We start from the raw sequence: 18584 nt of genomic DNA on the forward strand, positions 1-18584 counted from the left end.
CTCTCAATCCTATTAATCCTATTACCTCCCTCATAATTCATTCTCAAAAGTAGCTGTTGGTTGAACTTACATACATTTATTTTATGGGAAGGAGGAGAGTACATAGGAACATATTTATATTTGTGTTTTTCTATTCTTTGTTCTTTGTTTTACTAAAAAAGGGGGGAGGATGATACTGCATCATTCCCCAGAAATGGTTTTGGTCATTATATTGTAAAACTGAATGAACAGAACTGGACATGGATGTCTGGCTCAACTCGCCAGGGGGAAGAGCAGGCACAAGAACAGGAAGTGCTGATCACTGGACGTCACATCACAGAGCCGGTGACCGGTACAGCCTGAAAGCATCACAGGCGCTCAGAATGCTGTGTGACATAAGCCCCCCCACCCCCCCCCACCCCGCGTGGACTTCCGCCTTAGTTACGGGCAACGACTCAAGGCGAGGCCTAGCGCAGGGATCGTATCCTGTACAGACACAGGTATTTTGGGGAACTCGTAAGAATTTTGCGTATCGCTTCCTTGGGGGTGGGTACCTTGGTGTCCGTATTAAAGTTAGGATGGTGGCCCACTGTAGAGTTGGGGTACTTTACATAAGTATACACTGATATTCAAGATGGGATGTTCACGCCGTGCATCAACGCACTTATATTTCCTCTTCTTTTAGGGGCCCTATTTCACCCCACGATGCAAAAAGCTTTAGAACAAGCTTTGGATCATGCGGAGTATGTCATTGAAAGTGCCCAACAGAGACCTCCTCCACGGAAAGACTCCCCTAGTGGGGGAAGATCTCTCCATGAAAAACTGTATGACATATATGTTGAGGAATGTGAAAAAGAGCCCGAGGTTGCGGAGGAATTAATAAGCAATGTGAACTTGTTAGACAAGCTTATGATGAGAGAGTCTTTGTCGTGTTTAGTGGTCAACCTATACCCAGGAAAGGAGGGCTATTCACTGATGCTCAAGGGCTTAGATGGATCTTATTCAGAGACCATTCAGTTGCCTTACGAAGAAGGGGAACTGCTTGGATACTTGGATGCAGAAGAATTACCTCCCGTTTTGTTGGATCTCCTGGAAAAATGTCCCGTTAACATGTTTCACAGTGGGTGTGTCATAGCAGAAATACGGGACTATAGGCAGTCCAGTAATACGGAAGGCCCGGGTTACCAAAGCAGGCATATTCTCTTACGTCCCACGATGCAGACGTTAGCCTGCGACATACAGTCCATTACCAGCGATAACCAGAATTGGACCGAGGAAGACAAACTTTTGCTTGAGAGCCAGCTGCTCTTGGCGACATCTGAACCACTGTGTCTTGAGCCTTCTGTCTCGGTAGCCTGCACTGCAAACAGGCTGCTGTATGACAAGCAGAAGATGAACACTTACCCAATGAGAAGCTTGAAGTGGTATTCTGCAGCCTCCCCGAGTCGGCAGCAGGAGCTGCCTCCTCAGCCATCATCTCCTGAGCTAAGAGTATCGACCTCTTGCAAAAACAGCAAAGAAAGTGAAGCAAGTCAGCAGTATGACCTCAAGATTTCCAAAGCAGAAAATTGTGCAGATACGTGGAAACAGCGACCCTGCGACTTGGAGGTCTCTTCTGAAGCAGTCGTGGAAAAACATGCTACATGGGTGAGGTCTGTCAAATATGACGACTTACAACCAACAATCTGGCCAGCCCAGGAGGTCAAAGATGATTTTGTGTTTGGATGTGCTGCTGGCGATCAGTCCCAGACAACACAGCTGCCCTTCATGCAGTCGCTTAATGATCCATTTATCTCTGGGGAAAGGTCAAGTGATGAAAAAGTCAGATATGAGGGACAGACACCTTTGTGCCAGTCTTCCCAAGATGAGCATTCAAATAGTTCCATGCCTGGGTCAAAAACTGATGCTGGCAGGGCAGTCGGTGGGTCCAAGGAATTGGTCCAGAAGAAGAAGACCAAACGTCCAGTCAAGATGTCACGCAGCTACAGTGGCTCAGTCCGCCTCAGAAAACTTTGTCCAAAGAAAGAAGGAGAACAGCCTGAGGCCACATCAGTTCAGTCTTCAGTACTGGGGAAGGGAGTCAAACACACACCTCCAGCTACCACACTTTCCTCAAGGAAGAGAAAGAGTTCCTCAGGTAACAGAGTCACTCCACGGCTTGTAAGAATCCTTCCTAAACCTATATGTCCTGCTCCTGCATCTAAGGCACCAGGTCTTGCCCAAAAATCCTCTGTGGAAGTGAACCAAGTCAGCACACTCCCTGCAGCCACCCCGTTCCCTGTCAGCTCATCACTAAGTGCCCTGGTCACCCAGGTCAAGGCCAGCTCTGCTGGCCTCAATGTCATCAAAGTGGTGAGTCCTGTTGTTGGAACCCAGACTGTGGTGAGATGTTCCAACCCAGCGCAGTGCTCTACCGTTGGGGCCGGGGATCCTTCAGGAGAGAATGCCAGCAGTCTGTCCTCAGGAGGCCAGGTGCCAAATGCACAGTCCGCTGCACCGCCGGCTCCTTCTCCAATAGGTGCACAGTATATTTTAAAACCCGCTTCAGATCTCAGGCCCTTAACTCTACTCCAGGTCCCACAAGGTTCCATCATTTTGAACACCCAGCAGTGGGCCCAGCAGCCACAGCAGCCTCAGCAGCAATGGGTCTATACGTTGATTCCACAACAACAACCTCAACAACCTACAACTTTGCATCTTCAACAGCCAGTGGTGTTACAGGGTTCAAGTGCCCAAGTTTCAACCAGTCAAGTAACGGCCTTACCTTGTCAGCAAGCTGTTTTCATTAACCTCAGTGGAGTGGGAAGTTTTCTGCAGCCCCAGGCCATTGTGTTGTCTCAGCATGGTTCTGCTCAGACAGCACCCAGGCAAAACCCTCCCCAGCAGATGGTCCTGCTCTCCTCTGCCTTCCAGCAGCAGCCGCAGCTCCAGCAGGTGCAGTTGAGAATCGTGCAGCACCCAGGGCCTGTGGCAATGGCAGCAGCCCAAACAGCTCAGCCACAGCGGGGCCAGGGTCAGCAGAGAGCAAGCCAGTCAAGAGGTCACAAGAATAGACGCCCGTCCACCACTCGCAAATCCTGAGGCTTACATTACTTTTTTTCTGTTTAAAACAAAACTAAACAAAATACAGAAGCACTGATTCAAAGGGTTTGTAGTTTTTACTTCATTTTTGTCTTTAATGTGTCCGTATTTTACATTGCTAACTGTACAAACTACACGGAAGCACAACACTATGCTTTTTAAATAAAAACAGGGTAATAATTTAATGGAAACAAACATGAATAGACTAGATGCTAGCCACCATGAGGTCAAAATCCCAGCTCTGCAATTTACTAACCTTAAGTCTATTTCCTAACTTCTGTGAATCTCACCTTCCTTGTCTGGAAAACGTAAATAATAGTATGCATTTTTTTAAGTTTACTGTCAAGGTTAATATAAATAAGATATATTAAATATTGAAATCTAAATTATATTTAAATTAGTTTTAATTAACAAAATATTAAATATTAGAAGGAAATAAACATAAGTACTTTTGCTGAAAATAAACTATAGTAATAATATTAGTGCAAATAATAGTTTTGTTACATTACATAAAAGTCAACCTTAGAATCAATGGCAAATATGCCATGGAGATTTAATTCTTTAAAAAAAACCAGCAACAAACCTCTAGACTTTTAAAAATAAGCAAGGAAATTATTTATATATAGATAAAGATATGGATATAAAGATAAACATAAAGAGATAGAGATATAGACATAGACATAGATGTACACATATATATATAGATATAAATAGAGAGATTTTAATCCTCTATTAATAAATAGTAGCCCTTTTACTCTATCGAGATGCCCCATATGTTGAATTCTGTCTGTCTGATAAAATGATGCATTACACACTTGTAATTCATTCTTCAGTAATTGAGGAATGATTTGGATATACAACTCAATATCATTTGCCAGACAATATTCTACAAATGCATTATTCATGTGGTGCTTATTAGTTTGCAAACACTTTATAATATACAAATGCACCTGCTGTCTGCCATTCATCTTGCTCCTCTATTTCGTCTCAATTATTTTGTCCCCATCTGATAGGATAATAATCACAAGAGAGAAAAGGTGAAAGTTTCTTGACTTATAATAGACAAGTGAATTAAAAATGATAAGTGTAGATGAACAGATGAAACAAATTACAGTAGGGAATTATAGGGAAAAGAGTGAATAAGTGTTATATGAACATATCTTGAAATATGTCTGCTAATTACAAATGATTCCTGCAGCTTCTAAACAACACATTTTAGGATAATACTGTCAGGTAAGAAACCAAATGACTTCATCAAACCTCCTTCTCCCCCAAAACTTGAGTAAACTCATACATCCAGGTGATACTTGAAAAATATTTTATAGCTAAGTATAAAGATTTATATCACTCAAAAATGTCATCTTCCTGATTTTCTGGAATTGAAGGTTGCTTGAAAAGAATAACCTATTGGTCCATCCAAGGTAACAGTACATAAAAGTTGGAGGCAGAATGAGTCCTGACTCTAGCAAATGAATCTGTGATACAGTATTTTCATCAGTGACATTTCTAATCATGTTATACTACTTTGCTTAATATCCTTTTTTGCCTCTGCATACTCTGTGGAATCAAATTCAAACTACATTATTTGGCAAAAAGGCCCTTTTTGATCTGGATTTTGCCTGTCACTACTCCCCATCTCCTAGCACTTCCCCATTCACATCTACGCTTTGGCCATGCTTAACTACTGGTGCCCCTGGTGTGCCACGTTCTTCCTCACTTCCATATGATGGTGCAGACCCTCAACGAGAAACTCCTTTCCATTCTCATTTAATACTCAACCTAAGCACCACCCCTTGGGAGACTGAGTCTATTTCCATATTATTCTCTAGTACAACATATTTCAAACTATTTCACAGGGTGATTTGCAGATGAAATATGATAGTAAATATAAAGAAAAAGAAGAATTCGAAATGTTCATCATTCTAAGTACACTTTTCAGAGTTTTTGTTTATTTTTCCAACATAGATTGTTATAACTTCGCATACATTTAAAGAGTATTAGTACTCTTACTGGAATTATTTAAATTTACTATATACAATTATAAATATATGTAATGCATATTTATGTTCTCTCAGTATTTGTGTTGAATATGACAATTGTCTTTTTAAAACATCAAAAGAGTACTAATGGGATTTATTATTGTAAAACTAGGAAATAATTAAATAATTATTTTATTGTAAGTTATTTTTAATTCAAATAACTAAATAGTAATTAAAACTATAATACTTATATGTAAGAAACAAGAAAATGAAATACAGTTTTGTCTTCTTGGCTTTGGACCTAGAAAATATTCCTGAAGTTATGATTCAGGCATAGGTCATTCTGATGAGCTATAACAGAAAAGTTTTCTCTTGTGAAATTCCAAGATGACACTGAAGAACAAGAAGAACACAAATCACTAAGATATACTACTTTTTATTTCAGAACATCCCATTTCTTGTGTATTTGTATTTTTTAGAAGTTTTGAATTCTGGGTATATACTTAATCCACGCAAATAAAACAATGTTTTCTTGTCTCTGTTTACCTGTTATTACATCATGTGATAATAATCTAAAGGAGTCTTATTAGAGTGCAGTGCGATGTTTGGGATGACGGGATGTAAAAACAGATGCAGTGGGAAAATGGGGACTTAGTGTTCCCTGAGTAGAATTTCAGTTTTGCAAAATGAAAAAGTTCTAGGGATTTGTTGCACAATCATGTGAATATAGCTAACATTACTGAAATGTACACTTAAAAATGGTTAAGGTGGCGAATTTTATAATATGTTTTTTACCACCATTAAAAATTTAAGGCAACAACCATATAACAGATGTGGTGTACAAAATATTTGATTTTCAGAGGCCTTAGTCACTTTTGTTCTCATAGCGGGATTGTTCAGAGCACAACCCTCTGAAGCTAGGCTGTCTAATTTCCAAACCTGGCTCTGAGGCTTACTAGTTGAGGGACCATCGATAAGTCACTTCACTTCTCTGCTGCAAAATGCAGATATTCAATAGGACCACTTTCACATAGTTGTTACAAGCATTAAAGAAGATAACATTTGTAAGCTGTTGAAACATTTCATAAAATAAATTCTCCAGAATAGCTGAAACGGAGGGAGTATTCTCACCAAATTTAAAGGATATGTTTTAGATGCTCTAACAATAGGCTACCTGCAAACATGAAGTCATTCCAATGAGCAACAGGGACCATCTAAAAGTGGTGCTAATTCTCCAATACAAAGGAATGAGATCCGCATTATCATTGATTTTTAAAATGATGTGGCATCAGTTTTCTAATACTTTGGACACAGCAAACAAATAGTAGTTTGTAATGTAAACCCCACATCAAACACCTCAACAGGAGATCCCCTGAATTGCAAATTAAGTTGCCTCACACAGGACCCACTCCACAAAGCCTACTTCAATGTAGGGGGCTGTAGGACTCAAGGTAATTAATGACTGATGATTCCCCCAGGCAAAGAAGGAGGAAGTCAGCGAGCAAGGTGTTTCAAAGTGGAAGGATGCCTGTGGATATGGTGGTAGGCACCAATCAGAATCAGCAGTGCTCAACCACTCACCTAAAATGCTTAACAGTAACTACATATAAGGGGTTGCCACACCTTGCATTCATTCATTCATTCATTCATTCATTCATTCACAAATATTTATTGAGCATCTAATAACACAGGACAGACTGTGTCAAAGCCCTAAAGACATGGCATAAATGAGACATAATATCTTAAAAGCTTCCAATCTAGTACATTAAGAACAAACAGATATTATCAAAGTAGTGAAAACTCTAGCTTGGCTTTCAAATTAAATTGTACTTATGAAGCACAATTAATGCATTAACCTTTTTATTTTTTGTGATATTTCGAGACTATTGCATTCGATGATAATTTGAAGAAACACTGCAATTTAGGATTTAAAATGGAATTAGCAACAGACCTCCAGATGTAGTGTTGACACAATATTACTTTTTTATCACTTTTTCTCATTTCAGCTTAATAAGCTCTCTTGGCTCTCATCTTTCAATGTTTAATCCAAAGCAATTAAATTGATATGCAAATGCCATTTCCATTGCTTTAAGAGTGACACTTAACACACAATTTCGTTATAATAGGCAACCAGAATGTTTGTAAAATGATCAGCTCATTTTTATTTTTAAAATATGTGCTTTTCTTGCAATGCATGCTTATAAATAAAATATCCACACACACACATTTTATTTGATAAATGCCATGTGGATAATATTTACCTTGTATACCAAACAAGAAGTCAATACAATGTGACAGGTCTATTTAAAAGCCTGCTATTGTTTTGCTCAGTCTCTACAGAAATATTTTAGCTAATGAATTGTAATAGCAAAAAATACAAGATAAGCAGAAAATAAAGTGTGTGTGTGTGTGTGTGTGTGTGTGTGTGTGTTTAAGATATTTTGTCTTTTAGAAATTAGTTCTAAGTAGGGAATCAGAAGGTTATAGTGGAAATGCCAGATATACTTTATGAAAATAGATTCAATTCGTTAAGCTTGTATGGTAGGTTGGTCGGGTAAATGGTCCCAGTTCTTCACTCCTGCCTGTATCTATACCCTTTGAAATGTAACCTCCACACTGAGTCTACGTGACTTGCTTGGGCCAATGGAATGTTAGAAGTCATAAGGCAGAGGCTTAAATCAGTACATTACTTTTCCCTTTGTTGTTCCACTGCCATTGACACAAGAACATGCCTGATTTAGCCTCTGGAGGATGAAAGTCTCAAAGGGCTACATTCTAGCCTCCCCAACCCAGTTATTCCAACTGAGGCCATCCTAAATCAGTCAACAAGTAGTTGGCTTCTAGAGAGGAGGTCAGCTGTAGTTGTCTCGATTTAGGTGATAGTGTAATTTCTCACCTCTGATAGTCATTTATTTTTTATCATAATCAGTTGGGAAAACACATTATGTAGGATGGTACATATCACTGTCTTAAGGTTTAATAGATTTTCCATTAAGCATTATAGACATATATTCAATAACACCCTTAACCAGAGGCTTTAGAAAGATACTGTATTAAGGAGAAAGACGTATCAGAATTTGAGCATTTCTTCAAAACAGAAATAATTTTTGATTAAAAACCTTGTATAGTAGCTAAAAAACCATTTGATGGGCAAATTAATATTAATAATAAATGTATATTAATCCCATACATTCACTCAATAAATATTTATTGAGAAACTACTACGTGCTAGCTGTTGTCTGAAGTTCTGGGATACAAAACAGATAAGCTTTTGAAATTCTATTTAAGTGCTTTACTTGGAAAACTCAAATAAAAACTCATTGATTCAGCCAAATACTATAAACAACATAAAAATCAGCATTTAAAAATTTGTTTTGACAGAAATAATAAGTTAAAAATACTACATTTGTGTTCACACCCAAAGAGGAAACGAAAGTATGAAATAGTAAAGTCTGTGAGCAAGAATTAATCTGGACTTAATTTTATTTAAATTTCAAGCCCTATAATTATTTCCTGACTAATCTACTCCATCTGTGCCTCAAGACTTACATGGCTAAGAACCATTTCAGTGAATTTAAAAACCTGCAATTTTAGTATGATCCTAGGACACTCAGTTTGCCAATTTACCAAACTCTAAATCCTGGAAATCTCCTGTCGGGAGTGGAGTGTTCAAGGGTTTAGAGTATGAAGCTAAGGTGAGATAGATGGGTTTAAATCCAAGCCCCACTATTTATTAGTTGCCTGAGCTAGGCCAGTTATTTAAACTCTTTAACTTATTACTATATACATGTTTTAAACTCCAGGGTTGTACTACACTGAATATTGGAATTATTAATGGCTCATAGATATTTTTTCCTCTGATGCTATGGCTCCATGCCATACTTTGTTGTCTATATTAAAAATAAAAAATGAAAACAAAAAAGTTTCAGCCAATTAGCATAATGGCTTATGTCACATATTCCTTTTTACTTTGAACATCACACCTGAATTTACAAACCACATTGTTCTGATATCTCAGAAGAATGAAAGAATTACTATTTGGGGGTTATAGCTTTATGTCACAAATATTTCCTGACTGTAATCATTGGAGCACATCAAAAATAAAAGTATCTTTAACAAATGTATCTGACAAGGCTAAATATATTGTTGGGATACAGACTGCCATTTAGAATTATAAAGTCTACTTTTCCATTTTTCCTAGAACTCCTCACACATTGTACTCATCCCTTGGGTTCTTCTCACGGCATTGGATATAAGATATACATATCATTAAATACAATAACTATTGGTTAGTAATGGTTTTATAAACCCCAAGTTCTGCAAAACCATTAAAATTATCACCATCATCGTTGTCATCATCATCATCATCATCATCATTTATTTTTCACAGAAGTGTGGCACTGTATAAAAATTAGTAGATTGTGACTTAGAAGCACTGAGATTGACCTCCATCTGTATCAGTGTGCCGGTTGCTTTGGCAAGTCTCCTCACTGCTCTGAGCCTCTTTGTCCTTATATATGAAAAATGAGTAAAAATATCTCCCCCAATTCATTGGTTTGGTATGAAGATCACAGTTAAAATGCACATGAAAGTAAATATAGGTGGAAGACCTTCATAAACAATAAAGTTATGTGTTACTAATTTTCTATGCATCTCAGTTTCACCTATAAAATAGCAATAATAATTTCTACATCATAGGATTTTCTGAGGACTCAATGGGAAAATATATGCAAAGCACCATAAGGCCAAAGACAGAGGAGTAGTTCAATAATTGATTAATGGTGGCTGAGTAATTTTAAAATTTTAAAACAACTTAGAAATGTAGAAATAAAAAATTATTTATAGGCATTATATATACATTTTCATAAATTGTAATCTATAATATAATCAAATATATCCTCTTTCATTTGTAGTACATTAAACTGTTCCAAGTGAGAAAGAATAGCAGGAAAAAAATCTGACGTGAAATAACAGTGAGATTCATGCTTTCTCTTGTTCTCCCTATTATCTCCAGATGAAAAATTTCATAAAGTATCAGATGACTTATATTATTAACTTTCTATATCTCTATTATTTCTGGGTATTGGTTTGATGAGTAAATGTACCAAGAATACTTTTTTGAGGTCAAAAGATCCTTTGTTACAGTTCATATCTGATAATTAGTTCTAAGAGAAGACTATGAACCAGCCTTGATTTATGTGTTCCATAGTCAAATGTTCATTAACTGATTTTTTTCCCCTTAAATTTGGATACAGGATAGAATTCCCCAAGATTAACACAGGCTGCTGTGCTTCCAGTTCCTCCATCATTCCTTCCTTTTTTACCTTCTTTAATCAGCTTATATTCCATACCCCTTTCCTGGCTTCATTTAATTCCCTGACAGTTTAAATGGTCTGGTCAATCATTTCAATAATGCTCTCTTTCTACCCATGCATTTCTCACTATATCTTTTTATTTCACCCAATTTGCAAAGTCCTGACTCTTTCTCCAAAGTCATGCATTCATTCTTAAATCACACAGTCAAATCATCTGGAGGTTTTTTAAAGATTATTTTTTGTAAAATCTTCTACCACATTAATGAAAGGAACTATTTCAAGGTGTTTGAGGTTGATAGAAATTGTCCAAAGGGGGAAAAAAAGTAAGTTGAAATGGAGATTAGAAATAAAGCTGCCAGTAGCAAGAAAGTCAGGTCAGAAAATGAGAATTATGTCCAAGCAGTCTGAAATGTTAAATAGAAAATCTGGTTGAGAAAACTCCTATATGAGAAACAGTGGGGGAGTTCTAATTCTAGTAATACAGCAAGCTAAGTTATTTGAACCAATCTTCCCACTGAAAATAGTAAAACTATTGGATTTTTTTCCCCTCAAAGTCAAATAATTTCCAAGATCCCTAGGCCCAAATCTAAGTAAAACCAGAGTCAAAGAGTAAAGTGGCCAACTAAAGATATTTTCCTGAGGGCATTTACTGGACCTAGCAATCCCAATCACCATAGCATAGGTTTAATGGTGGCATAGATCTGGAAGGGTAGAGATAGGGGGCTCAGTCAAATCTCACATTGAAGAGACTCCTCATCCAGCAAAGCTAAGGGCTACAACCACAAGAAAAGGATGAAACAACTAAACTTGACCCTCCCCAACCCTTAGACATCCTTAAGGCAGATTTATAGCACAAATTCATATTACTTAGGTAGTCCCAAAAAAACCTCAAGCTACGAATTTCATTTAATTGACAGTGATCCCAGAGTGATCACACCTTAGGCACCTACCAAGGCAAATGGAAATCCTTTCTATTAATAGAAGAGTTGCCCTTCACCCTAGGCCTCAAAGAATCCCCCAAAATAATATTCCAAGAAAAACATTCAGGTTGTTAAAAAAAAATAACAAACAACTCAGCACAAAAGGAACAAGGTGCCTTGAGCAAGAATCATGAGCAATCACAGAGCTCTCTCTCTACTCTTGCTAGTGAAACTATAGATATTAGAATTATCAGCAATTTTAAAACAAAGAAAGACAAGCATATAGATATTTCTGTATCTGTCTACAAAAGTTGCCTAATTTGAAATAAATAATTCTTAGAACTTCCAGAAAAGAAAAAAATATAATAAATTTAAAACAGCAAAGAATACCTTTAATACCATATTAAATATAGCTGATGAGAAATAGAAATAGAGCATACAGTGGCGGGGAGGGAGGCAGTCAATGAAAGAGGAGTACCAACTATCTCCCTCTCTAAAATCCTTCTTTATTCAGGCTGAACCATGACAAATGATATTGGAATTCTCTTTATAAACAGGGATGGATCTTGAGGGTCACAGATGATGGCAGATCAGCTTTGGTAAGAGCACAGATGTAAGGACACCAAGTCCACAGATTTCTAGACTGAATCCTTGGCCTAAAAAAATGAAAGTTTTGCTATCTATATAAAGATAATAGAGTAAATCAAAATCCACTTTTAGAAAAAAAAAATCCAGAATGTACACTATATGTATTAGGAGATTCTTCCCCCAAAATTAATTATATATTTTTAATATGAAATTGAATGCAAAGAGCAAAAAAGTGATGTTTTATACTATAATTAGACTTTCAGAAAAAAATAACAACCAAGCACTAATTATGTACCAACCAGGGTGTCAAGTGTTTTGTGCAAATCATCTCCTCAACCCTCAACAATATTCTAAAAAGACGTCATTAAAATCCTCCTTTGACACTTGAACTAGATTCACAGAGGAGAAATAAATGATAAATGATATGATAGGATTTGAACTCACCTCTGCTGACTCAAGAGCCCAAGCTCCTAATACTGAAAATAGTGTTATTTTATATAAATAAAGTCAGGTTAAAACGGCAATGTCATCTTATTTTTAAAAGCACAGTTTACATCTCTACTACTTCAATGAAGTTCCCCCCCAAATTTCTTCCCAGACCTATGGCAACTTACTATCAAACTGGAAAAATACTGCTAGGTAAAAGGACTCTACCCTAAATAGAAGTTGTTTACCATTCTACATCGTGAACAATGTCTTAAGTGGGTACATAGAAGGCAACCTGATAAATATGTTCAATTCGGGTCTAAAAAATTGTGCGGGTTAGAGTAATGGTCAACTCCATAACAAAGCAAACCATAACATCAATGAAGGAAAGAGCTTCCACTTGGTTACAAAGCTAGCTACTGAAGATTAAGACATCAATGGTACCATGCTGACTACGAACCAGCTGAAGGATGTAAACAAACTGATTTTAGCTAAAATTAAAAAAAAAAAAATCACAATATTTAGCAGTATTTTACTTAGCAGAATAATCTCAAGATCCATCCATGTTGCCATTTGTGACAACATGGATGGACCTTGAGATTATCATGCTAAGCGAAATAAGTCAGACAGAAAAAGTCAAGAACCATATGACTTCACTCATATGTGGGGTATAAAACGGAAAATAACAAATGAGACAAACAAACAGATAAACAAAAAATCATACAGACATACAACAGTTTAGTGGTTATTAGAGGGTAAGGGGGGAAGGAGGATAGTAGAAGAGAGTAAACGGGGTCAAATATATGGTGATGGAAGGAGAACTGACACTGGGTGGCGAACATACAATGTGATATATAGACGATGTAGTATAGAAATGTACACTTGAAACCTATGTAATTTTACTAACCATTGTCACCCCCAATAAATTTAATTAAAAATAAATAAAATCACAATATTTAGATCAATGGAGGGGCTAAGCTTGCTTTTCTCCACACTAGTTAGACCAAAAGATGATGATGTAACTAGAAACTATGTCATATGAACCACTGTGAGAACTAGAGATATTTAAACATATATAGCTTATAAAAGAATATAGGAGCATAACTGAGATAGGAAAGTTATAGGCAGTTAGGGACAGGACCACAGTGGAGGGCATCAAGGCTGAGACAAACAGTCTCAAAGTGAGATGAGAAAATCATAGGCAGTCAGGGACATGCGGTGGAGGACCTCACCTCAAGGCCAAAGAGAACAGTAACTAACAGAAAAAAATGTAGAAAAGGGAACTAGGTGGGAGGGCCTACCTACCGCATCAGCCTGCCTAGTCAGCCAAGATACCAGCCCTGGTGCAGGAAAGGGGTGGAGGGGGGAGCCCTACGGGCTCCTGGTGAACAACTTAAAGATTATGGATCCAAGGATATATAGTCTCGGGCTCAGTTTAGCATGCGGGGTATTCCGTTTTGATCCCCTCCTCTCTTCAGAGAGCTGTACTCTTGTGCTTTTCGCTTTGGCAATAACACTGTATACTGCTTCAATTTACCTCTTATGGGCCCGCGTTCTTATTCTTTGAGTGCTTGAAGCCACGAACTCTGGGCACCAGACCAAGAATCCTACATCATTAGCTGGCTTGTCTGGGATTGAAGGAGAGGTAAATATTATCCTTGCCTTTCTACTTGCCCACTTACAGGCCTTCCTCATGTTACACAAATATTGGGTCTCCTCCATCAACCACTCAAAGGTGACTAGCATGGCTGCCAATCTCTAAGCCTCAGAGGACAGGCCTCCAGGGACTGGAGATGGCTGATCCCTCGATTTGCATCTGGAACGTTGGCTGCCTGTGGCTTGGATGCTCTTTCTCCGCAGGAAGGGGAAAGTCCTCTGTGCGCAACTTGGACTGTTCCCTCCCATACTGTGGCTTTCTTTTCAGCCTTTCCTGTTTTTGCCATTTTGTGAGACGTTGGTCCAGGCTCTTTCCCAATTAGATCGCCTCACCTGCCTGACACATTATTCTCAATGACACCTGAGGTAAGAAAATGGACCTTTGCCTTTACCACACTTCCTTAGTCACCAGGGACCTTCTCTACAAACATCTGGCAGAATTTCTCCTCACGCCCCACTGGGAATTCCTCCAGGCCCTCAAACATTGGTGGTGTTGCCCTAAGGTTCCCACCCAGCACCTCTGCTGTTTCTGTTCCCTGGTCCACTGCTGCCATTTCAGTAGCTCTTGCCTGATGGCCCAGATTCACTGCGGCCTCCACCCATGGGGGCCCGAATATTTCACCGCCTTTTTCCTACACCTGTTTTTGTCATCCCTCTGGCAGAGTCATCAAGGTCACCCGCCCCCCATATCCGTGATTCCCTTTACGTTAAGGAATCCTCTTTCTTTGAGGCCTTTTGTGGTTTTCGTCAACATTACCTTAGCCCTTATCAGGACTGGGACTCCCTAGAGTTCCCCTCCATCAGACTCTCCCTCAGGCAGGTTCCCTCCATCCAAGTCTGGGCCATTTACACCCTCATCACGGTTCTCTTCAAACGGAGTCGCTTCTACATATATCGTGCTGTCAATTACAGGGATGTCCAGAGTTGGGGCCTCCATCCATCCACCCTGAGACAGCCCATCATCAGCCATACATTATACAGATCTCCGATCGTGGGAGGAGGTGGTAAGCACTCACTTGGGCTCCGGGTCAGGCAACACAGGTAAGCATGACTAATCCTGGCAACCCACGGCGCCCCCACCATCCAGCTTCTAGTCATGCAGCAGGTTAGACTCACAGGACTAGAGAATGCTCTAGGCACAGTAGTGGGAGAAAAGAGCGACAAAGGGAAACATTTTCCTCTTCTCCTCCCTTTCAGAATGGGCAATCAGCCCCCAACTGCCTACACTCCCCTGAAATGCATCCTGAAATATTGGGGAAAATTTGATCCCCAGACCCTGAAGAAACAGCGTATGACATTCTTTTTCTATGAAGTGTGGCCTCAATACAAATTAGAAGATAGGGAGACCTGACCTCCTGAGGGAAGTATCAATTACAACACCATAATACAATTGAACTATTCGGTAGATGGGAAGGCAAATGGTCTGAAATTCCATATGTTCAGGCTTTTTTTGCCCTAAGGGACAATCCAAACTGATGCAAAAAATGTAAAATTGACCCAGCCCTTCTGGCCCTAGTCTCATGTCCCCCTCCACCGAAGGTTTCTCCTCTAGATGGAACACTTTCCCCCTCTCTTGAGGATGGGCTATAGAAACAACACAGCCACCCAGAGATCTCTCCTTGGTCCTTTCACCCTTTCCCTCCTTCTGCAGGGCCAACTTGTCCCTCAGCACCCTCTATCTGTTCTCCTTACCCTGGACCGCCTGCCCGCAGCCAGTATGCCCAAGGGACAAATGTCTTGCTGTTATAAGAGATGTCAGGAAAATTCAGCCGGTCCAGGTCCAGGTCCCTTTCTCCCTACAAGACCTCAAACAGATAAAGGGAGACTTAGGAAAGTTTTCAGATGATCCAGACAAATACATAGAGGCTTTTCCAAACTTAATTCAAGTTTTGGAACTCTCATGGAAAGACACCATGTTAATCCTCAATCGGACACTTGCCAGCTCTGAAAAACAAGCAGCTCTACAAGCTGCTGAGCAATTCGGGGATGATCAATTTTTAGTACATCATGATGAACAGTAAGGAAACCTTTCTCCACAGAAAAGCAGAAGGCAGTGTAGTGCGGGGCGGCCTGCGGGGTCTCTGGGCCCGCTCCCCACATAAGAAAGCAGGACATGGTGAGGCCAAAAAGGAACACACACGGAGCCATAGGTAGGGAAGTCATACCACTATAGTCTCGCTGGCGGCTGGGTTGGGGACACAGGAAGCAGGAGCCACACTGTTTGCAACCCTCACTGCTCCGCTTGCTAGCTCAGCCACCATCTTCTTGCTAGACCCCATTTTCCAGCTAGTGTAGCCACAGCAGTTCTGTTAGTGGCCAACAGCTCACTGGTTATAGCTGACGGCCAACTAGCCACCGCTGATGGTCATCCAATCACAGTTGAAGGCCATTTACTACCTGAGCCAGCACCTTTCTATGTGAGGCCGAGAGCCTGGAAACTGCTTTCTGGGGCTCTGTCCCCACACTCCACCCCTACAGGGTCTCACCTCACAATCTACGAGACAAGTCTCTTCCGCGAGGGGCCCTGTGCGAGGAGCCTGGAGGTGAATGTAATATCCTGGACACAGGCTCTCTGGGCACAGCCAGGGTTTCTCAGGACACCACCAGTACTTCTGGGCACAGCCAGACTTCCTGGGCTTCTTAGAGTACCACCAGTCTCCCCGGGCACAGCCAGGATTTCTCAGGGCACCACCAGTACTTCTGGGCATAGCCAGACTTCCTGGGCTTCTTAGGGTACCACCAGTCTCCCCGGGCACAACCAGGATTTCTCAGGGCACTGCCACTCTCTCTGGGCTCAGCCAGACTTCCTGGACTGAGCCAGGGCTCTCAGGGCACTGCTACCCTCTCTGGGCACAGCCAGACTTCACAGCCAGGGCTCTCGGCACTGCCACTCTCTCTGGGCCTCTCGGGGTACCGTGCTGGAACAACAGCGGCTCACAGTCAAGGTGCTTACATATTTTCAATGGTGGCCGGTCAAGACACAAAAGCAAACATCCACCAGTTCCACTACATGGTGGTACGTTCCCAAGCAAACAGTCAAGCAGTCCATTAAATTTGGGATAGAAGGCAATTCCCCATAGTCCACAGTCATTCGCCAGGGCTGTCTTGGGGGTGAGGGATGACCTTGACCTCACCCTCAGCTCCCACGGAGGACTCAGCAAGTGTTTCCTCCTGGGACAAGTCCTGCATCCGGGCTGCCTCAGCAAGCACTTCCCAGCCCACAGGGCCGCAATGTCCTTCGCTTTCTCCGGCCTATGTTGGTTGGGGAACCGTCCACGTCTTTCCACCCCTCCACGGGGGTCCAGCTCTCCGGCAGCTGCTCCTCCTGGTCTTCCTGAGACTGAGTGTTCATACGCACAAACTGCTCCACCGCCCTTCGGAGAGCTTTGGCTGGCACCGTACCCTGCTCGCTGCGCCATGTGTCGTGTGGAGAATCATGCGGGGTCTCTGCTCCCGCTCCCCACATAAGAACGCAGGACATGGTGAGGCCAAAAAGGAACACCCACAGAGCCATAGGTAGGGGAGTCATGCCACTATATTCTTGCTGGCGGCTGGGTTGGAGACACAGGAAGCAGGAGCCACACTGTTCGCAACCCTCACTGCTCCGCTTGCAGGCTCAGCCACCATCTTCTTGCTAGCCCCCATTTTTCAGCTAGTGTAACCACAGCAGTTATATTAGTGGCCAATGGCTCACTGGTTACAGCTGACAGCCAACTGGCCACAGCTCATGGCTATCCAATCAGTTGATGGCCATTTACTACCTGAGCCAGCACCTTTCCACGTGAGGCTGAGAGCCTGGAAACTGTTCTCTAAAGCTCTGTCCCCACAGGCAGTATCCCTTAAAACCTGAGATTTGACAAGGACTAATCTCCGTTATTAATAGCCTTAAAAAAACAGGGCTCCTCAGGACATGTAACAGTCCATGTAACACCTGCATCCTGGGAGTCTGAAAACCCAGCAGAGACTGGCAGTTGGTACAGGACCTCCAGGCCATCAATAAGGCGATCATCCCCATACACCTTATTGTCCCAAATCCTTACATACTTTTAGCCCAAATACCTAAAGAAACTAAATGGTTCACTGTCTTAAAAGATGTCTTCTTCTGCATATCTTTACACCCTGAGTCACAATACCTTTCTGCCTTTGAGGACTCTGAAAGTCAGACCTCGCAGCTCACTTGGACAGTCCTTCCCCAGGGTTTAGGGACAGCACCCATTTATTTGTACAGGCCCTCTCAAAGGACCTGTCCGACTTCTCCAACCAGTGTACCCTGTTACAATATGTAGGTGATCTCTTATTATGAGCTCCCTCACAGAGCCTTATAATCCATGGAACAACTGTCCTCCTAAACTTCCTGCTACAAAATTTCTAAAGCCAAAGCCCATATGTGCCAGACCACAATCATATATTTATATTTGGGTTTAATGCTTCAGAGGGACAGAGAGCCCTAGGGTCAGAAAGGGTCCAGCCCATTTCCATGTAACCCCTCCCCAGGACTCTTAGACAACTTAGGGGTTTTCTTGGCATTATAAGATATCACTGTCTATGGATTCCTAGCTATGGGGAAATAGCCAGACCTCTGTACCAAATCATCAAAGACACACAAGAAACCAAGATGCACCTGGTGCTCTGGAACCGTG

General features: G+C 40.9%; 2 protein-coding genes across 3 annotated transcripts in view; one reads left to right on the forward strand and one right to left on the reverse strand.

The window, feature by feature from the left end:
* Positions 1-18584, reverse strand: part of IL1RAPL1 (interleukin 1 receptor accessory protein like 1) — a 1302015-nt gene that overhangs the window by 535670 nt on the left and 747761 nt on the right. The window lies entirely within an intron of this gene.
* On the forward strand, positions 685-3060 carry LOC308494463 (transcription factor SPT20 homolog; the record flags this gene model as incomplete). The annotated part of the gene is made up of 1 exon (XM_081042244.1): positions 685-3060. The coding sequence occupies one exon, from the start codon at positions 685-687 to the stop codon at positions 3058-3060; it is 2376 nt and encodes a 791-aa protein (XP_080898370.1).

Source organism: Rhinolophus hipposideros (genome assembly GCF_964194185.1).
Source record: "Rhinolophus hipposideros genome assembly, chromosome: X".
NCBI classification, from domain to species: domain Eukaryota; kingdom Metazoa; phylum Chordata; class Mammalia; order Chiroptera; family Rhinolophidae; genus Rhinolophus; species Rhinolophus hipposideros.